Below are 18,615 nucleotides of genomic sequence, written 5' to 3'. Positions count from 1 at the left end.
TTGGAGCACTGGGGCTCTCCCAGACGACTGGCTCACCGCGGTGGTGGCACCAGTCCTTAAGCCACGGAAACCTGCGGCGGCACCCTCCTCGTACAGGCCGGTGTCCCTCACCTCTGCCGCCTGTAAAGTGATGGAGAGGATTGTCCTGGCACGCATGGAGTGGATCGCCGCGCAGGTGTCTACTTCCCGGAGCAGCAGACCGGCTTCAGGCGCCACCGCTGCACTGCCGACTCCATCGCCGATGTCGTGGCCACCCTGGAGGATGCAAAGAACAGTGGTGACGTGGCTCTTCTCGTGCTGCTTGACGTGCAGAGCGCCTTTGACAGCCTGCCCCACGAGGTCATCGAGGGCTCTTTAGATAACCTCGGCATCACTGGCAGCCTCAGGCGCTTTGTCTCTGCCTTTCTTGCGGGAAGAACGTTCCGAGTACGAGTGGGCCAGGCGCTCAGCACCCCTCGAGTCATCACCACCGGCGTGCCGCAGGGGTCGGTGCTGAGACCGTTTCTGTTCAATGCAGCCCTGGCAGGTCTGCCAGCCGCTCTACCGGCAGACACCCGGCACCACACGCAATGCTCCATCTACGCTGATGATGTGGCGCTCTGGGCCCGGGGACCAAGGCGGTGCCTTCCAGCCGTCCGGAGATCACTGCAGGGGGCCCTGGACGCAGTGACGACATTCCTCGGGAGCATCGGCTTAACCGTCTCTCCTGCAAAGACGGAGGCCCTACTGATACACCCGAGGGCTGCCTCCCGCCTCAGCGTCCACCAGTTGAGAATCGGCACCGACCCCCTTCCGTGGAAGCAGACAGTGACGTACCTTGGCCTCACCATAGACCACCGGCTGACGTGGATCCCGGCAACTAAAGCCCTCAGCGCCAAGGTGCGCCGTGTTCATGCAGCCGTGGGCTGACTCCTTCAACGCGGCCGAGGATGCTCCACGAAGTGGGCCCTGCGCCTGAACAAGGCTGCAGCAACATCGTCCTTGTTGTATGCCCTGCCGCTGGTTTCCCTGACGCATGCCAGGAAAGCACAACTAGAGGTTCTGCACAGGACGGCCATCAGAAATGTCCTGGGGCTTCCAAGGCACTCCAAGATCGCCGCAACACTGGCTGAGGCCGGCGAATGGCCACTGTCACTGCTCATGTTGCAACGGGGACTGGGGCATATTGACAGGCTACATCGCGCACCAGACGGCCAGGCTCTTCTAGACCGGCTCCGGAGCCTGCCGGCTTCACGTATGGGCAACCTGTGTCGCCTCTATGAGGAGACAGTTCCTCAACTACCTGTGGCAGTGGCTCTTCCTCCTCCCCATCACGGACCTCCGGATGTGCACCTCTCCCTCAGGGGGTTAGCCAAGCGGAGAGCACCAGCCGCAGCCCTGCAGCAGGCGGCAGCCTGCAAGCTCCAGGAGGAGTTGGAAGGACACCTGCTGGTGTTCACGGATGGTTCAGTCCTCCCCAGCGGGTCGGCTGCAGCGGCATGCACAGTTCCAACTCTCGCCTGTCACAGGCAGTGTAGGCTCCCGTTTGCAGCAAGCTCTACTGCAGCTGAGCTCGCGGGGCTGCACCTGGCTGCCGACCTCCTTGCTGAGCACCTTCCCCAGCAGCCGGTGGCGGTGGTGTGCGACTCCAAGCCAACGCTCCAGGCCCTCATCAACCCTCGGCGGGCAGGACTTACAGTGGTGCTGCTGCTTGCCAAGTTAACGGCTCTAGCCACCGCCGGACTCCCAGTATCCTTTCACTGGCTGCCCTCACATGTCGGGGTAGCCGGTAACGAGGAGGCAGATACCTACGCCAAAGCTGCCCATCATGATGTAGTCCCGGTCACCAGAGCGGTAGCGGCTTCGGACTACACGAGACATCGGCTACGGTGCCTGCTCACCTCCATTCATCCGGACCCCCGAGTGGCTAGTGGCAAAGCCCCCAAGCCACTTCCAGAGAACGGCCTCTCCAGAAGAGACCGTTCCACACTCCTGCGCTTGCGGACTGGCTGCACCTGGACTGCGGCCCGGCTGTACGCCAAGGGACGCGCCACGTCGCCTGCCTGCAAGAGGTGCGGGGACCCCGAGACTCTGGAGCACCTTCTCTGTGCTTGCCCATCCTTGGCGCAGGAACGCTCCACAGTGATCAACACCTACAGACGCCACGGCCTTCCAGCGGCCACAGAGACTGACCTGCTGTTCCCAGTGTGTCCACAGCTCCCTGCGCTGCGAAGCCTGCTGGAGTTTATCAGTTCCACGGGAATAGACACCCTATAAGCGCCCGCTACAACGCTGGCAACTTTACTGAGGACTGCCACCTGCCGCGTATAGTGGAGTCTATTAGGCCACATCCTCCCTCTTTCTCTATCATCTTTCACTACCCATTCCCTCTCCCCTGATGACGCTTCGCCGTGCTCCCTGACGGGTTGCAGAACCAAGCGTCCTTCCTTTCCCTAGATCACTATCATCATCATCAGCAGGCGTTCTCTTTCGACCACTCTGCTCCGTCGAGGCGCGCCCGTTCCCGGTGCTCTGGCTCAATGCGTACGATTGCATTGAAAAGGCCCGATGCGGCGAGAGTCTTTGACAAGTGTCTGCTAAAGCCTAAGCATTCTCTTCCACTGGAAGGACCATGCGTAGACGTGCACAAACTAGGAAAATCAAGTAAGCAAAACTAAGCAAAAACCAAGTCACAGCCGAGACAAACAATGCTTACTCTTTATTAGACAATTCTCATAATTTCTGTTTGATATTCACTTATCGATTTGTTCTTTTTTAGCGTCTCTTCCATTTCCTGTTCGTTAGCAACAAACAAAAAGAACGGGTGACATATTTTATAAATACGCATGATGGGCTTTCTTTAATGTCTTTTGCCGGTATATTTCATCACACGTCGCTAGGATGGCACGGAATCATGGCAATCTTTTTTCTTTTCCCTCGGTAGTTTTCCCTCTATGGTTCTAGCTCTCTCTATCAAACACACACACACTCTCCTACTTAGGTCAGAGACACAAGAGGAATTCTCGCTTCGACCCGTTTTTTAATAATTATCCCTGTCCTACAGGCGAATGTCTGGTACACTTCTTTTATTTCCCCCAGTTCTTATCAATTCATTCCACAAAAAAATTATCTCTCCGACCTGCTCGATTTATTAACGTCAATCCATTGTGTATCGTGTCGCTTACCTTTCTCGACAGCGGATTTGTTAGCACGAATCACCGTGGTCGTCTCGGTGATTGTGACAGGCGCTTTGTCCATTTTTCGGAAGCATAGCCTTGACTTGTGTTGTCGTTATGTGTACCAGAGGAAGTGAAGCTGAAAGAACAAAAATGTGTTAGAACTCCATGTAGTACTTTTGCTGCGTGTTTCATCGGTGCTCGAAAACCATTCGAGCTGTGTCGTAAGAAATAATGTAGAACACCTCTTCATTCTTTTTTCTGATGTAATTCACAGAACTCTATTCCACAAATGGGTTGGTACATTTGGGCTTGGTAATAAAACACTTTTTCTAAAGCGATGCGTTAAGAGGTGTAAATCAGTTCTGAATCTTTTTCTATAACACGAAGTTGAATCAAAAGTGGAAGGTGCTTTTCATAGTGCCTATACGTTACAATGTTTGAGTGTTTTGCGATGATAAATGAGTTACAACGAAGTGATTGCAGCACTAAAGCTCGGAATCTTCCTAGTGAAACATTAGGCTTAGTGTTCAAGCCATAGCTCCCTAGAACAACTTCTCGTTTTTCCATTTGCATCCGACAGCACTAATCACCTAAGGTAGCGTAACAAGGAAAATGTAACACCTTATAGCACTCGTGGAATGGTAACTGACTAGCATCACGCATATCGAAAGAGGAATCTGAGAAGTTAAAGCATCATCAGCCTATTTATGTCCACTGTAGGATCAAGGCACCTCCCAGCAATCTAACGATATCAGATGTTACGTTAGAGGACAAGCAGACAGCGGGCTGGATTAGAGTGTAAATGGGTCTAGCCGATGGTCTTGTCGACAAAAAGAGGAAGTGATGGAGCTGGGAAGTCCATGTAATACGTAGGGCATATAAACGCTGGACCATTTGAGTTACAGCTAGAACGGTTGGCGATTGATCGCTACACAGTTTTATGACGGCAAAGAATTCGATGGTGGCATGAAATTAGGAAATTGGCAGGCGTAAGATTGAATCAGGTCGCACAAAATAGGGGGAAAGGAGATAATTGCCAGAGGCCGTCTCAGAAGTGTGACGCATTAAATTCGCTTATGAGTAAGAAAGTAGGCTCGATATGAGGTACAGAACAAAATATAAAGGTGCTATTTTAATATTTAAAACTCAAAGAAATCAGAATCCGAAAAAATCAGAGAACTCCCGCAGAAAAAATATCAAACAGATTCACCGATGATTATTATACTCTCTAACGCAGTATTTGAGCTCATCCCTATACGAGTTTTCATTTCCCGATATAATTACTGGCGCGGACAATCTGTCTCGTGTGGCAGGTTGCAAACGAAGCGAAGCGTTGCTGAAAGAGTAACACTCCCACACAACGACGAAATCTGGTGTGCGGGTCAAACGCGTCGGCTTTTATGCATGGCTAGTCTGAGGTTCCAGTGTAAGCGTTGGGGTCCCCCTCACTTCCATAAGGTATTACACTATTGGCGTCGCGCAAACAGTCAGATTACAATACTATGGTGCCATCTCGTAGTCTCGTGCGCCGCTCTGCTTTCCTCCTCACCCTTTCGCCATACACTCTTCGTCCGCTTTCCGCCTCATTCTTTCACTGCAGTCTCTTCTCCCGATTTCCTCCTCACGTTCTCTGCTTTCACTTTTCGCTGTGCTCGTTCGCTCGCCTCAGAGGGACTACGCTGACGCTTACCGCTGGAACAGCCGCAGAAGAGGTGCGATCTAAAACGATTGATGGTGACGTTACACTTTTTCAATTGTGAATTTCAGTGCTTGCATCCACAGCACATACATTTGCCTGCGGTCCGTTTTATGTACGCTCCTTGCTTCTACTTCAGCTGGGCTCAGTTCCATAATATTGTATTGCGATAACAATCATAAGGATGCTAGAATCCGCTAGCGCCGTTGACCCCGCCGCCTTGTGGTCACGCTATCAATGGCACAGGCGTGGCCCGTGATGTTTCAGGTTAGAAGGTCTCGAGGGATGCGAGAGCCGTGCAGTAGGCTTGGTGGCAAACGAAGACGGAGCCAGTTGCACGCATCATGGATTCAGGGGAAAAAATAAAACTAGGAGGACGTGTCACGTGATTCTGCTAGCCTCTGCAAGCGACCCTCCTCTCACGCTGCCCCTCCCACGCTCTGCGGCCTTGTGGGTGCCCGGTGCCTCTGTGTAGGATTAGGCCCACATGGTTGCCAGACCGCTCGACATTGTTTGGGGCGTGTTAACCTATAGTGCCGCCTGCCAACAGAGGCATGGAGGCACCTGGGAGGTAACGGGTGGCTTTCTTCTTCCTCACGCATTGTTCTTCGCTTCATGTACGTTGTCTTGAAACCTGTAGAAGGTTTTGTCTCCCCCATGACGAAAGGATTTTTGAAAGCGTCGCTAATTCCGCTGAACACCGCCGTTAGTGAAGTTGCCAGCTCTCTCACCTCGGAAGCCATCCAGAATGCCTCAGCGTAGTATTTTGTTCGCTCCACTCAGCTGTTGCGCACCTTAACTCTTTCCGTACCGCGCCCATTGGACATAGTAGGCCCGCTAACGGTAGTTTGAAACGTCGATTATAAGATCTCCCGTGCCACTAGGCTTTTTTCCCAACCTGGTGATGATTCTTGGCCGCCCTTTCACGCTTCGCAATCATCAAAGCAGAAAGCACCAATATGCCCGACCACTATTGCTTGTTTCAAATGCCGGCACACTGCACACACGGGCACACTGCACCATTGGACTTCAAGGAGAACAAATATATTTTTGTTTTCTAAGCAGTTAGGCATTTGCAATCAAGGCGGTAATTTTTGAATGCGCTTCGAAATTTCGCGATCATCAAAGTAGACAGCAAAAATGGCCGCCTCGGGTAGTGGTGTGCGCGCTTCGAAAGATCGCAGATGTCGTGATTCCGCTGCGTCGGCGGCTGATTTTATCAATGCATCGAGCAGCAGCGAGAATCAGCTTGCTGACTATTCGTGGCACTTCGACTTTGACAGCGAAGTCGACGCAAACCAGCCCTGAACAACAGAGGCCGCAACCCGGACCGCCAAACTGTAGTGCATGCAGTAAACTTTTTCTAGTGCAATACCTGTTCAAGAAACAATCTTGATTTTTTCAGAGATAGTGCCTATTAGAGGGTTATACATATTGCATATCTCATAATTTTGTTACGTGTCTTTGTTACAACATGCGTGTCTTTACAAGCATTGTTCAACTTTATCCCACAATCTTGATTCGGGTAATTCATCTTTTTTTATGACATACAGCTCGTTAATGGAAGTTGTAAGCATGAAAAGTGAATTGGTTCTGCTTTTTTATTCATGTATATTATAAAATATTCATTGGAGTAGTTAAGAAAAAAACCTTCAGAGTAAGCTACAAAAAACACCCATTTTCCATGTGGTAGAGTAAGAGTTAAACTGCTGTGCACATTTTCTTGCTATTTTTCGCGCTGTCTTGCGGCTTAAGCCACCACACCCGCCTACGTAACGTGTGGTGGTTCGGTGCGTTACCTGACTAACATAACAAACACTCGACTGCGTCACACGCTTGAACCTTTACCAACCTCGGCGTGCGTTTCTCACACCTGACTGTGCTCCTTCTTGCGGATCATGGAGTCCTTCGGGCCAGGATTCCCCAATACCATCTATGAATAAGTCCGGATGTAGGAATGAAGGAAGAAGGGTGTATCTTATATTAGCCACATTGCCTCCAGATACGGAAGCGCACTCCATCAAAGGTCTGAGTCCACATCAGGACACGTCACCACCACTGCACAATGTGGTTCAGCTTTTAACACCGTCGTCTTCCTTAGGCGACTCATACAGGGAATCTGATGAATATATCGCTGCCAATCGCGATCGTCGAATCGGTCGTGATATTCCGCCCATGATATGGCATTCTTCTGCCGCACTCCACTTCCTGTGGAATGGAATGGGCTACCGTTTAGCAGCCTTGGAATAAAAAGTCTGGGCTATTCTTCGGTATCATTTGCCGTAGGGCCTTTTCATCATTAGTTCCGGCTGTCATGTACAGGTAGCGGGCACATTTGTGACTTCGGAATAGACGCTGACGAATGGGGGTGGTTACCTCATGGTCATCGCCTAATTAAGGGTTTTGGTCGTGTTGACACGCAGCAGCCTATACCACAATCCACCGCAGGAGACGCAACTAAAGGAAGCCACCCAAGGCCCAATTATCCTCAATATTCTTTTCCATTTATGCGCTTCAAGTTTGTCACGTGACCCTCCGTCGTGTATTCCTTCCGCCCTGGACCGCATACCGCATACTCACGCTCCGTCGAGTCGGCTCTACAGTGCCGACCCTAAAACGTTCGTACTGCGCCGTTGGCACGAGTGTCACACGCAAGTAAATTTGCGCTTCCTTTGAGGATACGTGTGCACGACGCACCGTAATGCATGCGCTGGACTGAGTGGAATGGATTGTTAAATGTCAAGCTACTTATATCTAGTTATTTCTTTTGGCGCTGAAAACCGTTCTGACAGGTCTGATCACAACGTTGCCCATCTCTATTCATTCTGCGCAACAGCAGTTGTACGACCTGCCGTGCCGTGCTATAACGCCCTCACCTAGTGTTCCAACACAGCGTGAGGATCTCCAGTGCAACCCATAATCTTGCTATCGCTTTAAATACTTCGTCCAAGCAAAACAGCGGTTATTTTTTTACTTCATTCGTTTAAACTTTTTTTATCTGCTTAAAGCTGACGATATCTCTATTTGTATGGTACAGTTCAGCCTCAGAAATTACAGCGGCAGTTGAAGTGTAGGTTCTGCTAATGCCGTTCGTTGGCGGATCTCGGCGTCAACAAAATCCCACAATTCTTACGACAACGCAGAATAGGTATCGGTAATGTGTATGCAAAAGTCACCACGAAACATTTTTTTTCTTTCTTCTTTCGATTTTGTTAAAAAGGCTTAAGCTATTCACGGGAGGTATTACGATTGTTCTCGTGCAGCACGTTCTGCGTAAAAATTAAAGCATCATTGAAATTATAACATGCTACCAGGCAGAGCATCTTTGGTGGCTGTATAACGTAGCCTTTAGGTAAGGAAAGGGTTTTGTTTGGCTCCATCTGCGGCGCCTGGCGGAGCATTTGAACGATATGTAAATAACGTCTAACGAATCACAAAATGTTGAACATTACAGCATGTGTATCATATACAACACATACATTTCTCTCTAATAATGTGTCCCAGCAGCCCTCTTGTGGGCATTCCATGAAAGCCTCGTATGCTTCTCGTGAGGGGCCCTCGAAAGCTTAATAACAGAATCTCCCTGAAGCGTCATGAACTCGTATGGTGGCTAACAGGCTACTAAAGTGTGCTCAAAAGCATTTTGAGCTCTTGGGAAGCCATTGGGCCTCCCGAATACAGCACTTCATTTTAAACATCCCTAAAGCCCTTGTCACTTCGTTCAACGTGCATGCATGTTCGTGTCCTCTTCGCGTCTTGACCGTAAGCTGATTGTGTAAGTTTCATAGAAGGTGTTCAATGAAACAAAATATTCAATTATTCAAAAAAAGAACACGTCGTTTTTGGAGGCGATTCCCTAATCATTATTTAGAAAATAATGAAAACTTGTTGACGGCGAGTTCATTGTGTAAGTTCCTTAGAAGGTGCTCACGGAAACAAAATATACCATTATTGCAGAAAAAAAAAAGAACGCCACGTTTACGGAGGCGAGCACCTAATCTTTAACTGAAAATTAGAAAACAACTTGCGTCGCTGAAAACGTGTGATAAGATAGCACGATGGCACACTTCACAAAAGGGAAGTTGTACAGATAACATTTTGTGCTAAAAAAATGTGTGCACTGCTTCACTCGTAAAAGAGATGAGAAAACTATACAACGTACTACATGCAAACGCTGAATAGAGCCATTAGAGTCATTGCTTCACAGCAGTGAACAGCAGCAGTTAATGACTATGTGGAAAGCAGGGCATTAGCTAAGCTAAACAAAACAGCTTATTTTGCATAGAGCAGTTATATGGAGCTATGTATAATCATTTCAGAGCAAACCACTAGTTAGGTAACTTCCGTGAACGCTTCATCGTTGGCCGTGCTCGGTATATTTTAATTCGCTTGTGTTTCTGATTATTTCCTTTACACCACTTGAGGGCTAGGGAAATTTTAACTAGTAACCAAGCTGTAATAGCCTATTCGATGCATCAGGCAATACAGAAGACATTATTTTGTTTTTTGCGCCGAACGTCCTTAAAGCTACCCAAGGTGGTCGCTTGCTGAAAGCACGGTGCAGGGATAAACATGCCATAGCATTATTGGTCATATCTTTGCTACCATACCTTATCCACAAAGCTCACTTGTTGCACAGAGAAAAGGGGCCAATGTTTGATCGTGCATGTGAACCGTGCACAGATGCCATCTTTGTCGCACCTAGCATGACGCAAGCATAGGTAAACTATCGAGTTAGCCTCGCGCCGGGTGTTATGAGAGAGAAAGGCGTAGCTCAGCAGTACATTTGTCCATCAGAGCCAGGAATAGACGCGTTTGAGGGTGCTCAGTATGCCATATTAGGGGCAACTTACCGGACTGAAAAGTGTTATTCGTCCCGGTCTTTGTGAGAGGCTACGAATGTGCGATACGCTGGGAAAATTTCCCGCTTATACTCGGCTAGGGATAAAAATAATTACGCAATCTGGAATCATTCTAGCGAGAAGAATGGTCACGTGTTTTTTTTTTATTTAGGAACAAAGCACAGACACGGCAGGTTCATTTCGGCCCAAAGGTACGTTTCTTTCGTGTATATGCGTGGCAGGCCTTCAACAAGAAAGCTAATGTGCCGATCTTATCTCGCCGCTGCTGGGCTACCGGAGCCTAGACGTAGCAGTAAATCGCTCGTACCCGTTTCAAAGCCGAGAATTGCCACTTCGCTCTGCCAACCGAGACAATCGCTCATCACTACCAAGGCCAATTAGCGCGTGCTTTCCCGCGTCATCAATAATAGAAAGTATAGTTATAGTACTGCGACAGAACTTGACGCGTTTGCCGATTTTTAGCCGTGTCGTTCTTTCTGATGGCTTCCTGTTTTCGAATCATGCCTTGTTCTCCTCCCGGACAGCCGCGATTCTGGGCGTGTTAGCAGTCCTTGTATTCCGACGCATTTTGCTATTCATTCGCGTTGTTTTATTGTTTGCACTCTGCCGCTCCATCTTCACCAACGGACGTGCATTCGCATTAAACCTGTAGTTCCGTCATCCACTACGTGTGGAACTGCAGACGCCAGTGAGGCTCTTACCAAACAGTTTGGCTCCATAAGTTTCAATAGAAATCCTCAGCAGGGTGCCTTGAATAACGAACACGCGACACTGGGTGTGATTTGCGAAGAAAACATTTGTTCTTTTGGGATTTCATATTGCTGATAAGAACGATGTTGTTTGCATTGCAATCGTTTCACCTGATTAAACGATGCATTCGGCGAGATCTTGCGAATGAGCATGGACGAATGACGGGCAGCTCCGGTAGAGAAAGACTATAGAAAGACAGTGTTCAGAGCACGTGGCTGACAAACTTGCTGTCTCAGAAGTGCTAACGTTTCACGGATCAAAGGCTCCGAAGAGGACCAGAAGTTGGTTGCGCCCTGCTCGATTGACAATTACCGTGGGAGTGATGTTTCTTTGCTTCATATTTTGATCGGATGGAAATATAAGATATCGCGTTAAATTTGTATCGCATTGACACTGGCTTGGGGAAATCAGGCTTATGATAGCGAAGCCTTGCTAATAAAAACGAATGATAAATTCATTCGCGAAGGCGTTCGTCACACTTTCGCGCTTCTTCCTGATCCTGTAGTGAAATTATGGCATAAATTAGACATTATAATGTTTTAAACTAATATATATGTAATAATACTTTTTCTGATTTCCGACCTCTATTACAGAAGAAGCCTGAAAACCTGCATTTGGTTGTAGCTGGTTTTGCTCCCGCCAGTACCACTAGCTCTCGCCTTATTTGGAGCTGTCTTTTCCGCACACACTACATCATGGCGAATCACGCTATAGAGGCAGTGAGTTCTTGAATTTAGGTGGGTTCGAACGAAGAACCTCGCGATTCTGAAGCGACACAATTCTCTATTCGAACCGAGATTTTTTTTTAATATTTGGGGTTTTACGTGCCAAAACCACTTTCTGATTATGAGGCACGCCGTAGTGGAGGACTCCGGAAATTTTGACCACCTGGGGTTCTTTAACGTGCACCTAAATCTAAGCACACGGGTGTTTTTCGCATTTCGCCCCCATCGAAATGCGGCCGCCGTGGCCGGGATTCGATCCCGCGACCTCGTGCTCAGCAGCCTAACACCATAGCCACTGAGCAACCACGGCACGTGAACCGAGATTTGTTAAATATTTTTTTTCTAATATTCCGTATTCTGGATGCATTGATATATTCAAAGTTCATTTCCTGTGTTCCGTATTGATGTACACGTGGATACAATATGCTGCCGCCGCCGGAGTAAAACACATGGTCCATACATGGAGGCAAACCTTTTAAGCATAAATGCTTACCATATTCTGAATTTGCGTGAAACTCAAAACGGGAAAGGTTTGAGCCCTCAAATGGAGGCTAAGCAGAAACATAGACTCATTTTTTCTTGACAACGAATTCTTTAAAAATTGTGGCACTGTTAACTTCACGGTTAACAGGCTGATAATCGCAAGAAGAAAATGAAGGTCAAGGTTGCATTTCTTGAATTTCAAGCCAAAGCCTACACGCGGATCTGTCACCGTGACGTCACGGATTCACAGTATTTTTTTTCCTATTTGTGTCGTTGTGGCGCAGTAATATTTCTGGAATCTTGGTAAGTTTAGTGTTTGGCTCTGTAAGAATGGCAGTGCAGTCCGCTTTTAACGATATAAAATTGCGCAGCGCCCGGCCACAAGCCGCAAAAATCGGTGACGTCACGGCGGGCAGGAGTGGTTACAGCACTCCAAGGCGGCGTCGCCACCAGTGCTTGGCGTTTGAGTCTTTTCTGGTTGCCCCAGCACCTTCTCACTAAAACATTATAATTGTTTTGATTTATTTCGTATCCCAGAAACATAACCTGAAAATTCAGCCGAAAAATACTTTTTCAATTTCTTTACAGAACCCAATCTTAACGGCTTAGAAGAAAGCGGCTTCATAAGAAATACTGTGTAATACTTTCTCAGTCAACGTCAGAGAGTTTCTCACAATACGTTCCTTGTGCTTTCTCATTGTTGTTTCTTTCTTTTTTTCCTTTAAATACTTTTCTTTTACTGCTTCGCTGACGCGTTCGTTTCGCCTGTTCGGCGTACATGCCGTCTTACCACAAGCGACCACTTCATCGCGGATGTGGGCCATGCTGTATATGGTACTGCGCCGCAATTTTAACGCACCTCAATCGCAGCACGCCGGCCATGTTAGTCACGTCCGCTGGAGAAACCGTAGTTATTTTGGTTTAAGCTTTTGATCCATAAGTATTCTTTGGCGACCTCCTCAGCCCTGTAACGAGAAAAACTGTATTGCCTTGTATCTGCACGAAAATGCGTAATTTGCAAAGTTCAGACATTTTCTCTTATTATATTTTAAACGTACATTACTGGTAGCCTTTAGGCAATAAGGAAAAATTCAAACAAAAACATACAATTAAGAGAGAATACCCATAGAGATGCAAAGGGCTCCTTAGAAAATGCATGGCAAAGTTTATAGTATGGGTGCGCCAACGAAAATTTGGCGATGGCTCTACCTAAAATTTTGTATTGAGTCATATTGAAATTGAGACGTGGGCCAACCTGAAATGCGCGGTATGCCAAATTAAATTTGGGACTGGGCCAACCTAAATTTGGGGATGGACCAAATTAAATTTGGGGGTTCGCCAACTTGATTATATTGTGTGGGCCAAATTTATTTCCTTTGGTACTCACAACCGTTGTGACGAGCCTGGTCACAAGGCTGCATGACTTCATTCATTCTGCGCAAAAGCAGTTGTAAGACCTGCTTTGTCAGCCGTTGTCCCCCTCACCAAGTGTTAGAACACAGCGTGAGGATCTCAAACGCAGTAGATAACCTTTTTATCGCTTTTAATGCTTCACACAAGCGAAACAGTGGTTCTTCTATTTTCGTAACTCGATTTTTTATTTACCTCTGTAAAGCTGGCGATATATCCCATTTTATGACACCATTAAGCTTCAGAACATTGAGCTGCAGTTGAAGGAGTGCAGTTTCTGCATCTGCCGTATGTTGGCGAATCTCGGAGGCCACGAAACGCCACAATGCTTACGGCAATGCGGGACAGGTTTCTGCCATGTGCATGGAAGAGTTACCACAAAAAATTTCTATCTTTCTGTACTTCCTAATTGAAAAGCCCCAAGCTATTGATGGGTGGCTTTACAGTTCTGCTTGTGCAGCATGCGCAGCATAACATTTCAGGAGCCTTTAGACATTATAACCTCTAGACAGCCGGGGAATCTTTGGGAGCAGTGTAACGTCGCTTTTAGTTAACGAAGATGATGTACTTCGCTCCAATGGCAGTACAATTGGTCACACCATCTTACTGATCCCAAATAACGCGCATACAAGAATATTATAGCGTCAACCGAAATTTCCTGCGGCTTTCTCTGTGACATACTTACAACACGTACTTTTCTCTCTAAAGATAACCCAACAAGTCATCGAGTGGAAATTGCGTGGACGCGTTGTATGCCCCTGGCAACAGAGCCTAGAAACCTAAAAAACGATAACATGGCACAAAATTCTGCTGTAAAGCCTTTTAAGCTCTCCGGAAGCCATAAGAATTCGCAAATAATGCACTTCATTTTCAACATCGCTCAAGCACTTGCCATTTGTTTCAACGTGCATGCATGTTCAATATCCTCTTGACCGTGCGTTCGTAAACTCCGTAGAAGGTGCTCTCGGGAAACAAAATATTCAGTGAACCCCTCCCCCCCCCCCCCCAAGAAAAAAAAGCATGACGTTTTCCGATGCGCGCACTTAACCTTTAACTTTGAAATTAGCACCCTCCACCCATTTCTTCCTCGCTCTCTTCCCTCACATCCCGCTTCGCTCCGCTTTCACTTTGAACTTTCGTTGTGCTCATTCGCTCGGTCGCGAGAGACAGCGCCACGACGCTCGCCACAGGAACAGCCGCCCCAGAGCCGCGATCTAGAGGGTTTGATAGTGACGTTACACTGTTTTTATTGTCCATTGAAGTGCTTGCATCCCCAGCACAACCCTTTTTCTGCTTTCCCCTTTTGTATAGGTTCCTTGCTTCTACTTCAGCGGATTTCGTGTACATAATGTTTTCTGGCGATAGCAATCATATGAATAATAGAATCCCGTTGGCGCCGTCGGCCCCTCCACCGTGTGGTCAGGCTTTCGAAGGTGCATGCGCAGGCCGTGATATTTGGGGTCAGACTGTCTCGAGGGACCCGAGGGACGTGCACTGCGCTTGGCCGTAAAAGGCCACGGATCCAGCCGTCAAGTGATTCCGCTGGCATCGGAAGCCAACCTCCTCTCGCCCCTTCCCTCCAGCTCTCCTCGCCTTCTGCACGTACCGTTACTGCTGTGTAGGATTCGGCCCACATGGTAGCCGGACCATTCGAGATTGTTTGGTACCTTTAAACCTTTGGTGTCGCCTGCCGCCACAGGCAGGGAGGCACGTAGGAAGTAACAAGTGGTATTCTTCAAATGTACGGATCGTTCTTCGCTTCAAATGCGTTGCTTTGAAACACGGAGAAGTATTGGATGCCTCACCGGTGATAACAGAATATTTAAAAGCGTCGGTAACTTGCGCTTAACACCGCAGTTAATGGAGTGGTTGGCGCTCAGGCATTTGGTGAAATCAACTGTTGTGCACCTAAAATCGTGGTGCTTATTGTCTTGCCTCTTTCCCGCTCTCTTGCACCTTGAATAACCACAGGCACCTACATAACGAGTGATGGTTCGGTGTGTTACCTCAGTGACATAACAAAGACTCGACTTCGGTCACGCTTGAACCTTCACAAACCTGGGTGTGCGTTTGTCACGCGTGACATTTGCGCCTCTTCTGAAAACCCCCAGCAGTCCCAACCAATGCAAGCCGACTAGAATCTACCGCTTCCCTATTACGTGACTAAAGCCTACTTTTCCTCTACATTTTTTTCTATGTCTAGGCTTCATGTAAGCTAGGTGGCGCTCCTTCCTAGTGTATTGCTTCCGCCATGAACCGCACCGTCATGCTCCATTTAGTCGGCTCTACGCTGTTCCCAATGCAGCGTTTGTATTTTGCCGCTGGCATGAGCGTCGCTGGCAAGTAAGTAAATTTGCGTTTATGTTGAGGATAAGTGTGCTTGACGCACCATATTGAATACAATTGTCTGTGGAATGGATTGTAAATCTCAAGCTACATATATCTAGTTATTTCCTTTGGCACTTACAACCGTTGTTACACGCCTAGTCACAACGGTGCGCAACTCTATTCATTTTGCGTAACAGCAGTTGTACCGCTGTTACGCAACCGCTGTTAGTTAGAAGGCTGCGTGATGATCTAAAGCGCAATGTGTAACCTTGCTATCGCTTTGAATACTTCACCTGAGCGAAACAACTGTTCTTTTTTTATTTGATTCTTTTTCTATTTTTTCTTGCTGTGAAAAGCTTATGATATCTCGCTTTGTACCACACCCTTCAACCCCAGAAACTCGAGATGCAGTTGCACAAGTGTAGCTTCTGCTGCTGTCCTATGTTCGCTAATCCCGAAGGGCACGATACGTCACAATGCTTGCGGCACCGCAAGACAGGTTTCTGCCACATGTATGAAATGCTCACGACAAAAATTTTTCTTTCTTCTTTTGTTAGGTGAAAAGGTCCAAGCTATTGGCAGGAGGTTTTACGGTTCTGCTTGCGCAGCGGGCGTGGCATAAATTTTAAAGAGCTTGTAATCAAAGTAACCTGCGGACGGGCAGGCACATCTTTGGGGGTGGTGTAAGGTAACCTTTAGTTACGAAGATGCTTGGGTGGCTCCATTGGCAGAGGATGGGCTCCATTGAGTATTGCTAATACGTAGTAACGACTTGTGCGCCACCATATGATGGACATACCAGCGTATATATATACAATATATACATATATACGTTATGGTCATTAAGGGTTACGGACTGGATACCAAGGGTAGGGAAGCGTAGCAGGGGACGGCAGAAAGTCATGTGGGCGGATGAGATTAGGAAGTTTGCAGGTACGACATGGCCACAATTAGTACATGACCGGGGTGGTTGGAGAAGTATGGGAGAGGCCTTTGCCCTGCAGTAGGCGTAACCAGGCTGATGATGATGATTATGATGATACATATGTATACCCTTTCCCTCCAATAAGAACCCTACAAGCTCTCTTGTGGGCTTATGAAGGACTCATGTTTCTGGCAACAAGCCCATGAAGCCTTACAATATATGCATGAAGCGTTATGTATTCTTGCAAAGAGTGACTGAGCGGCTAGTTGGTTCATTATCAGAGAAAGAGGAGTGCTTCAAGACGGGACACAAGGGAGGAACCACAGATATTGTGTGTTTAGTTCCTCCTTTGTGTCCCGTCTTGAAGTGCTGCTCTTTCTGTGATAATGAACCAACTAGCCCGTGAGTCCGTCCTTGCAAGACTGCATGACGCTTCAGGCACCTCAAAAACAAAAAAAGTTTGAGTCGTGAAATGGACACTAATAACAAGTGCTGTTATTTTAGACTACTAACATATACTTTGAAAGCTCTGGTATTGTTAACTTCGTGGTTAAAAGGCTGTTAATCAGGAGAAACAAGAGTCATGCTTCAGTTTCGCGAATTTCGCGCCCAAGCCTCTGCGCGCATTTGCCACCGTGACGTGATGGATTTAAAGCATTTCTTGGTGTTTGGGTCATTTTCGCTCAGTAATATTTCACGAAGCTTGCTAAGTTTAGTGTTTGGCTCTGTAAGAACAGCATTGTAGTACACTTTTATCCATATGGAATTAAACAATGCCCGAGCACATGCCGAAAAAATTAGGGACGTCAGGAATAGGCTTGTTAGAGCCCTCGAACATGGCGTCGCCTCCAGTCCTGAGTGATCGAGCCCTTTGCTGCTCGCCCAGCACCTTCTCTCCAAAACAGTGGGTTTTGTTTCGTTTTATTTGGTATTTTGTAATTACAACCTCCAAATGCACCAGAAAAAGCTTTTCTCCCTAAAATTTGTCTAAAGTAGGCAATGTTAAAGCCTTCAATGACACCAGCTTCATACGAAGCTCTGCATAACACTTTCTCAGTCATACGTTGCTGTTGTTTTCTCACTGTTTGTTTCCTTTTGTTTCTTAAAATGGTGATCTATTACTGCTTTGCTGCACGTTCGTTTCGTCTTTGTGACGTACATGCCGTCTTACAATAAGCTAGAATTTTATCGCGGCGTTAAAACAAGCTATAAACCCACAGCGCCTTACATTTAGTGCACCTCATGGGCAGCATGCCGGGCATGTGACTAACGTCCTCTGGCTGAGCCACTTTTTATGCGTAAACATTCTCTGGCGACCTCCCCAGCTCTTTCACACGAATCGTGTAATGCCTTTTATCTGCACAAAAATGTATAATTTACAAAGCTTATGCATTTCATTGTTATTATACTGTAAAAGTGGAGACTAGTAGCCTTTAAGCGATAAGGAACAATTTACATAAAAAAGGTGAGAATACTCATACAGATACCTAGGGCTCCTTAGAAAATACGCGGGGAAGCTTACAGTAGGTCTGGGCCAACTGAAATTTCGAGATGGGTCGACTTGAAATTCGGGGTTGGCTCAGCTTGAAATCTGGAGATGGGCAAACGTGAAATTTTTGGGTGGGGAAAACTAAATTTATGGGACGGCCAACTTGAAATTTGGGAGTAGGCCAACTTAAATATAGGAGGGGGCCAACTTAATATTCCGGAATGTGTCAACATAGATTTTGGAGTGGGCCACCTTCAAATCTGCGGGTGGGCCAAGTCAAATAAGGGGGGGGGGGGGTGATTCCCAGTGAAAGACGTGCCGAGGCGAGAGTGCTATTTTGCACTGGACTTGGTGATATTCCGCTTCAATGCAGCATTTAGTACGCAATCGAAGGCAACAGAAAGAGACCAGCTAAGGTGAAAAAATAGGTTGCAAAAATATGATGCATAAATCTTTCTACCGAAACACGTCTTATGCGTGAAAAACAACCTCCAGGAGTGTGCAAGGCGCAAAAGTGAAAGTTCCAAGCAAAAGCCTTTTATACCTGCGCAGTTGGAGGCATATGCATTTCACGGTGATTAGGTCGCTTGGCGCCGATCCCAGCAATCCTGTAGTGGTCCCCTTATCTTCACTGTTGCAGGTTTGTTCCTGCGTTCCCTTCTCTCTCTCTCTCTCTCTCTCTCTCTCTCTCACACCATCTCGTTCTTCGCTTGTCAGGAGCTCTGACATCTTTTTCCTCTCAAGCTCTGTTCGCGTAACGACGTGAGTTGGGCCACTGGCACGTGGTGG

The 18,615-nt window shown here is 47.3% G+C and overlaps 1 protein-coding gene across 1 annotated transcript in view; it reads right to left on the bottom strand.

The window, feature by feature from the left end:
* The window catches only part of LOC139051845 (uncharacterized protein DDB_G0283697-like), a 154,224-nt gene that overhangs the window by 48,709 nt on the left and 86,900 nt on the right, over positions 1-18,615 (bottom strand). The window contains exon 3 of the mRNA XM_070528863.1: positions 3,165-3,294. Coding sequence (XP_070384964.1) covers positions 3,195-3,294 — 100 coding nt within the window. The 3' untranslated portion in view covers positions 3,165-3,194. The remainder of the gene's footprint in view (positions 1-3,164; positions 3,295-18,615) is intronic.

Source organism: Dermacentor albipictus, unplaced genomic scaffold (assembly GCF_038994185.2).
Source record: "Dermacentor albipictus isolate Rhodes 1998 colony unplaced genomic scaffold, USDA_Dalb.pri_finalv2 scaffold_15, whole genome shotgun sequence".
NCBI classification, from domain to species: Eukaryota; Metazoa; Arthropoda; class Arachnida; order Ixodida; family Ixodidae; genus Dermacentor; species Dermacentor albipictus.
This window is presented reverse-complemented; position numbering and strand designations above follow the sequence as displayed.